At 44.6% G+C, this 7,977-nt stretch overlaps 1 protein-coding gene across 3 annotated transcripts in view; it reads left to right on the top strand.

Moving 5' to 3' along the window:
* Positions 1–119: 119 nt before the first annotated feature.
* The window catches only part of TBC1D9B (TBC1 domain family member 9B), a 30,344-nt gene continuing 22,486 nt past the window's right edge, over positions 120–7,977 (top strand). The window contains exons 1-3 of one of the 3 annotated variants that reach the window (XM_025207851.1): positions 120–1,164; positions 4,391–4,501; positions 7,522–7,640. In XM_025207851.1, coding sequence (XP_025063636.1) covers positions 1,125–1,164; positions 4,391–4,501; positions 7,522–7,640 — 270 coding nt within the window. In that variant the 5' untranslated portion in view covers positions 120–1,124. The remainder of the gene's footprint in view (positions 1,165–4,390; positions 4,502–7,521; positions 7,641–7,977) is intronic. The other 2 variants (XM_025207848.1, XM_025207850.1) reach the window with 2 other exon arrangements.

Consider the following 7,977-nt stretch of genomic DNA (forward strand, 5'->3'; position numbering starts at 1 on the left):
GGGACGCGGCGCCTCAGGCCGAGCTGCGGCCTGGCCGGGGTCGCTGCTCCCCTCACAGGCCGCGCTGAGGGGCCTCCAGACACTGCCGTGGTGCTGGGGTTTGACTGGGGCTGGCTCGGGCAGGGGCTGCGGGAGCAGGCGGGGGCACCGAGCCGGTGGCGCGTGTCGACACGAAACACGACGCCTTTTACGTCCGCGGATTTTCTCTTCCAGAAAGAGAGCGCGTTTTTCTCTTCGAGAGGGCGTATCGGCAGAGGTCCTCCGCGATGGCTTCTTTGGGCGAGAGGCTGCCCAGACGCCTGCACGTCCTTTGTTTTTCCCTCAAAGAGAAAAACGTGTTCTTTCTTGAAGAAAAAAACCGAGGGCGTAAAGACGTTGGGTTTCGTGTCTGCAGAGGAGCAGAAAACCAGACTGTCCTCTGCGACGGCCTGGAAGCGACTGAGCTCCCCCTGTTTCTCTCCCGAAAAAGCCTGGCCTAGCGATTGCCGCTAGAAACCCAGGGCCTCGAGGTGCAGCAGGGCCTTGCTTTGCGGGCAGGGAGCAGGGGCCCAGCGTCCCCTCTCCTCTATCCGTACGAAACCTGATGCCTTTATGCCCTTTGTTTTTTTCTCGGACAGAAAAATAGAGGGCGTAAAGGTGTCGGATTGTGTATCGATGGAGGGCAGAATAGCAGAAAATGGGCATGTCCTCTATGATGGCCCCCCTGTGTAGGAGGCTGGCTGTGCCTCGGAGAGAGGCTGTAGTCTTGCATGTGACAGCATGTCTGTCTGAAGGCCGTGCTTCCCCCTCACCCTGCTGCGCACAGCACAAAAGTTTCGGTAGTCAGGACGGACCAGGGCTGGGAGCTGCCAAATACTTGTACCGATGGGAAACTGAGGCACAGAGGGACTTTCCCAAGCTCACCTGGGAAATTTTTAGTAGGGCTGGAAATGGAACTCCAGTCCGGAGGAAAGATAACTCGTCCTCTCCAACTCTTGAAGTGACGCGCCGGTAAAAGCCAGAAGATGCTGCCCGTGAACCAGCCCCAAAGCAGGACTGCTCGTTGGGTTCAGACGGATGCTTGTTGATCTGACTAACCGCGTGTTTGGTCTCTTCGAAACGTCAGTAATAGACTGTCATCATTGATGTCGTTCTTATCGCTGCGTGGATTATGTCAGGCCGTCTGTGTGTATCTTTACAATTTTGGATAAAAAAAATAAAGAATTAGAGCCAGGTTTCTAGTTAAGAGCTGTGTATGTGCCAAGGGGGCAGAGAGAAGGTGAATCTAGTATCACTGGGCAACTGTGTTACTAGGGCGGTGGTTCTCAATCTTGTTCGAGTCAGGGTTGATTGATGATGGTCTTGTGTAGAGTTTAGATGATGGATTTGTCTGAGATGGTTTGGTTAGGGATGATCCTGCCTGAGGCAGGAGGTTGGACTAGATGAGCTCTGGAGGTCCCTTCCAGCCTAACTTTACGATTCAGGGCACCTCTCCACAGCTTTTTGGATTATGGCAACACCTCTGGTTGAGAACAGCTGTTGGTGCTGCCTCGGCTTACCTCGGTGCTTCTCAACCCTAGTCTGCCTCTTCCAGATAAAAATTGCCCCGAGTGCCTGGCTGCACAACCTGCCTCGTGCTGCGTAGCCATTCCTGGTCTGGTCTCCTATGCTTCTCCTGGAAATAAAGTGAAACTGTCCCGCACGCCTCTGTTTCCAGGAGGAGCGTGGGAAGAGCTGGACCAGAAATACTACACCGCACCAGCCAGCTCTGATCAGAGCCCTAATGCCATAGGAGTGCACGTGGGGCAGTTGTACCTGGCCGCTTACACCCCTAAGGGGAATTTGTGGCACAGTAGGAAGCCGCAGCATCCCATTTGAGAACCACTGTACTAGGGCAAGAACAATTGCCACTCCAAACCCAAAGCAGAAAGGGCTGTTGTTGGGGCAAACACCCAAGGTATTGTCTGCCTGTAACCAGACCCACCATAACAAAGGCATCTCGGGGACATGGGCCATTAACTAGGGCAATTACAATGTCCCAGGAAGGAAAGAAGTATTCTTTGCAATAAATCCTTTTGTTGGTTGGTAACTTTACTGATTTCCTCTGGTAAAGTGTGATCTCCAGTGAGTGATAGTCCAGGCTGGCCCCTTCTACTGCGGTGGGGAGGGGGCACCTAGGCTTCTTTCACAATCACCTGGCAAAGATTCCCTGCTGCACCTGTTGGGTTTTGCGGAAGGGCAGTAGAGCTGAGGCTTGTGCCGATAAGGAGTTGTCCCGGGGCAAACCTTGGTCTGTTCTTTGAGACCAACAGCGAGACAGCAGGGAGAAGCTTGGAGATGTCTGATCCTGCATCGGCTATCACAAAAACAATTGGCATTTGCTTATAGGTGTGCACAATTTGTCGTCTGGAAGTATGATAAGAATAACCCAGTTTAAATGTGATCATTGAAATAGCATGTCCCAAGCAAAGTTTCCAATAATTAGAGAAGCTGAAAGAGCAGAAGATTCCTTGAAATAGATGAATGGTCTTGCCTTATAGCTTTGATGCATCTGGGAGTGCTTCAGTAATGATGAAAACTACAACAAACCCTAAAATGGTAGAGTTAATACTAGCGATTATGTCTTTTAAGCTAAAGTTTACAGAATAAATAGATTGAGTATTAAGACTTTTTTTCCATAAATGCAGTTTTTAAGAAATAACTACCATGAGTACCATATGTCCTTCTATAAGGGCAGGAGATGACTGGTTTGTATCCAGTGATAAGCAAATCTAAAAATAAAACCGACTGTTGTTGCAGATGTAGAGTTAGCAGGCTTTTAGCTCAAAGTTGAGTTAAAATGGCACTTGTGTCCAGGAATTTTTCTAAAAAGAAAGTGCAGCACTGTGATAGCATTACTGCTTGGGAGAGCAACAGCTGTCAACATTTTATAAGAACCTGTTAAACTTCTCATATTGGTTTTGTGTAGTAGAGCAAAGGTTCAGCTAACACAGTGCTGTTGCAGAGCATCAGTGGAAGTGCAGTTTCACTGTTCTCCCATCTCTTGAGGCAGTTGCAGAGTTCAGAGGGTTTTACTTTACCATCCTTAATGTTGTTCAGAGTGTGACTTGCTCAGGTTTACATCTGAAAAGATGATGTTTTGGCTTCACTCTAAATTTAGGAGGAAATGAAACAGGCTGTTTCACCTCCTGACTCCATAAAAGCCCCTTGTGGTCAGCAAACAGTATGAAGAAAATGGGAATTGGGAAACCATCCTATTCATCTAAGTGCATGTTATTTCTCCACCAAAGCAGTAGCTACATGCTAAGCATGAGCTTAAATGTTCTAAAGGGATCTGAAAGCATGTCTAAAATCCTTCTGTACCTTTTGGGTAGTACTGATTGAGGCAAAAGAGAAACTTTTTCTTTCCTTGCAGCTTGATGATTCACTCCTTATCTGACAAGAGGGAGGAGATTTAGATTCATGATCCCTCTGAGCCCTGAATGAGAATTCTGTAACATCTTTAATACTTCAGTATAAGCACTTTGGCAAATAAGTCAACCCCAATAACAAACTGGTTGGTGCATTTCTCTGGCGGCTCTCCTTGGTACTGGATACTGGAAGTACTTTCCTTTGTAAAGTTAGGGTATCTTCTTATCACCTTCCTGCCTCTGCGCACTGAAATTGCCTCTCCTCTTAATTGTTAATCCAGAAATCTTTGCATTTAATCTATCTTCAGGTGACATCACTGAGGTCTGCAAATGCCAGCGTTTACTAACACTTGCTCACCGCTCTCTCTTATCTGCTATTTGCACTGAAAGCTATAGTGTAGAAATGTCTCTGGTACATTTTGGGGTTTTGGCAATCTTAACATCCATCACTGACTGATAAGGACAGGAAGGTTGTAGACTCTGTATCCTTCTGTAGTGGTTTTGGTATGTCAGTGAAACCCTCAGAGGCTACCCAGGAGCATTCTTCATGCTGGAAGCAAAGCTTTGCAGCCAAGTTCTTCACGTTTTTTGAATAAGGTCTGTTGAGTGCTTCCCACTGGAAAAATATTTATTCTAGACTTGAATATTTCCAGCAAATGTCTTTACCTGGGGCTAATTACAAAACCTTTAATGGAATTATCTTCTTTCACTGAAAGTTTAAAGGGAGAATGGAGTCAGCCTAAGGTTTAAGACATCTGCTTGTAACCTTTACTGTGGAGTCCTTAACAGCAGGGTAAACCGTAACTATTTGGTGTGATTTGTTTTCCCTTGGGACGGGGTGGGCATCCCTTCAAGACTAAGGTACTATTGCTCCACCATCCTATTGAAATGGCAAGGAGCACATGCTGCTTCTATCCTGCTGAGGCTGCATTTTCTGCTTAACCAAACTCTCTGACTAACTCCAGTGAGAGAGTTTATTTTCACATCTTTTTTTTCCCCAGGTCTGCTTGTGGGAACCTTAGACGTGGTTTTGGATTCCAGTGCTAGAGTTGCCCCTTACCGGATCCTTCACCAGACCCAGGACTCGCAAATCTATTGGACGGTAGCATGTGGTGGGTACTGCTGCAACTCCTGCCAAGTTCTGGCATGCATATCATTGCACCAAAGCAAGCTACTTGATCATTTCTTTAGATGATTAGTTCTGCTCCTGTTGAATGTTGACAGATTCTGTCTTTCATTTCATTTCTTTTTTTCTTTTTCTTTTTTTTTTTTTTTTTAAAGTCTGCAACTTTTAACACTTCATTTTTAGGATCATAACAAGTGAGCTAATATTGCCAAGAATCTTGACAGCCAGTAAGCCAACCCTTGGGCTGCGTAGGATGCCCAGACTGGCAGAGATCCTAAAACTCTGTGTGTGTGTGTACGTGTACGTGTGCATGCACACAGCAATGTAAACCCACTTCCTGCAAGGACTCCTTTGTCATAGCAAGTACTGTGTTCTGCTCTGTGTACTGAGAGTACAACACATGGGAAAGTGTGCTGAAGTGGAGAAGTAAGGTTATTCAGGGTGCTGAACAACACCCACAGCTACCTTCACCATGTTGCTGGGGCCCTTCCTTTTATTATACCCAGCCTGAGATTTTTTTTATTTTTATTTTTTTTGTCTGAAAGGAATAGGTCAAGAGAACTCAATTCTTAGGCACCGGCTGAGTCCCTGAGCCCCTACTATTTTACTGCTGGAATTATTTCTTATTGCACAATGCCAGGTTTGAATTGGATACCATCCCCACTTATCTGGCTGAGAAGGCTGGTTATTAAGGCTTTGGATCCTACCTGTTAGTGAAGAAAATATAGCCAGACTTGTATTGGGCTGACTCAGTGTAGTGAGAAACTTTGGCAGTTGAAAGCAAACGGTTGTGAGCGAGAAACTGAGTGGAAAGAAGCAGTGTTTTTGTGGGTGTATGTGTTACAAAGTGGATTTATATAATACCTGTTATGAAACTGAGTGCAAAGGCATTGTATGTGAAGCCCTGCTCCTAAGGAATGGTATACCATGCGTGCACAACTACATCAGTATCTTAACTGTCTCAGTCCCTGAATTGTTCTCTATGAATGCATTTTTGTATTAAATGGGAATGATAGCAAGCCTGTGTATAGTGGTAAAATGCTATGCCTTGGAGAAAAAAAAGGGCTCTCGTTTTATTGGTGGACTTTTTATATAATGAACCATTCTTTTTGACTATAAAATTAATCTAAGTGGAAAAGCAGAATATTACAAGATGTTATTATACTAGTATTTCATGTTGTAATGATTGAGTCTAGTACCCTAGTTAAGAAGCAGGGTGTGATAGGTGCATTTAGAGACTGTTGTACTAGATAAATGCAAGCGGACTTATATTCGAGCTTGTAACCCCAACTTCGGCACTTTCTGACTTGTGAGCGCTCAGCACAGCTGTATACATGATATAACAGCACTCTGCATGACTTTTGTAGAGAGACCTCTCCACCTACAACCATGAAATGAGAGCTACAGCTGGTGGGAGAACTTCAGATTCATTCCATTTTCCAAACCACTGAACACTGGACATGCTTCCTCCAAATTTAAAGCGCTGGTCAGATACTTGCCTTTTAACTTGAGCCATTTAGAACTGTCAACAGTGATAAATACGTTGAACCCTAAACAGTGGTTACAGCAGACCACAGGGATCCTTTCATCTTGTCTTTGGGTATACCTGTAGTCCATGCTCCATTGACTTAATGGGTAGAAAACATGCATTCATAGCTCCTTGGTCTTCTGAGACAGCACTGTTCACAAGATTTCTAGTTTCTGGTTTCAGATGTTGGGGTTATTTTGTTTTGAAAAGCCACAGAGAGTCTTGGATAGGCTTTGTGTTTAAATGTCCAACAGCAGACCTTATCTGTGACTTGTTTTGCTGAGGCAGGCACTTGCTAAGAAATAAACCTCAGGTAGATCAGAAGCTAAAGGGAGTTGCTTGTATCTTCTGTTTCCCCCAGCCCCTCTTGTTTCTCCATCACCCTTGGTGCGGGCTGATAGCCCTGCATGGAGAGTGTACTGGAGGATGGACACCATCACTGAAGGACTGAAATGCTTAATTAAAAATTCTTAGTAATTTCACTTCTTTCCCGTGTCCAATTGGGAAGGAGTTGTGTTTACTTGGCTGAAGTGGAATTTAGGCTTTACTGGAATTTTCAAAGGAAAAAAATATGTGGATAGCTTACACTTAATCCAGGTCATTTTTCAAGCTGCACTTCATAATGTTTATACCTTGTTTGCTACCTCACACTTTTTTTTTTTTTTTTTTTTAATTTCTTGGCTGTTTTTTTTTTTTTTGCCTTCATTCTCACCTGAAGTTTATAATAGCAAACAGCTAACTTCCATTACTGTAAGCTGACACATGGAGCCAAGGGTTCTGCCTTCGGTGCACAATTAAGCTAAAAGACACAGCCCATGGTGAAGGGAAAAATCTCTTATTAAAACAGAAATCTGTACAAGAGCTAGAGGGGTTAAGTTTGCCCTCTGTGGGGTCTCCTGGCCTGGAGGGTTATAGGAGACTGCAAACAATCTTCTTTCCAAAAAAACAAACCACTAAATATCCCAAATAAGCAGCACAGCAGTATTTTTACAGCATGAATGTTTCAGATTCACTTAGTTATTTATTTTAAGTCCACATGCTCTTCACTGGCAATCATGCACAGCAGTAGAGAATGGAGCTGGTCTGCAGGGGTGCACCAAGTCCATTTATTCTGAAGTTACAGGGTTTTCATAAAGTTTTCTGTATTTTTATCCTCCGGGATTTTAATAATGAGAACCCAGAAAACTTTTCCAAGTTGTGAAATTCTTTTTTTTTTGGCAGGGGCGGGGAATGCATCTTGCTGAACCCAAATGTTGCTTCATCACTTTTAGGGCATCTTCAGCTGTGAGGACAGCGATTCCCATTATTTATAAAAGGCCAGACTTGCTGACTCCCTAGCATGAGTCTCGCTGGCTGGTTTGAGGTGCCTTGGCCTCTGCTGTGTGGAACAATACTTGTATTAAATTCTCACTGAACTTGTAGTAAAAAAAACAAAAACCAGAATGTGATCTAACTATTCTTATCTCTTCCACTGTTAGGTTCATCCCGTAAGGAGATCACGAAGCATTGGGAATGGCTGGAGAATAACTTGCTGCAGACTCTTTCCATCTTTGACAATGAGGAAGACATCACCACCTTTGTCAAGGGCAAAATACATGTAAGGGCACATGTTTCCCTGCAGGGCTTTCAGCTCCTTGGCAGAAAAATGGGGAGCCTTTCCCTTTTGGAAAGGAGGTTTCCACAGAGGCTCTTCCATCTGCATGCTTCTCTGGAGAGACATAAGCTTCAAGTCTTCACATAAAAACATGCAGTGGATCAGCAACCTGTTTACCACCAAAGCACAGGATTAACACATACAGTAGAAGTCATGGGGACAGTGCAGGAGATCTCCAAGCAGCCAGCATTTCACATCCTGCAGTAACTCATTAAAATGTGTTGCCTGTCTAACATCATTCCAGTGGGTTGAACTTTTGGCAGAGAGAAATGGGAAGAGC

The sequence above is a fragment of the Alligator sinensis genome, unplaced genomic scaffold, assembly GCF_000455745.1.
Source record: "Alligator sinensis unplaced genomic scaffold, ASM45574v1 scaffold741_1, whole genome shotgun sequence".
Taxonomy (NCBI): Eukaryota; Metazoa; Chordata; order Crocodylia; family Alligatoridae; genus Alligator; species Alligator sinensis.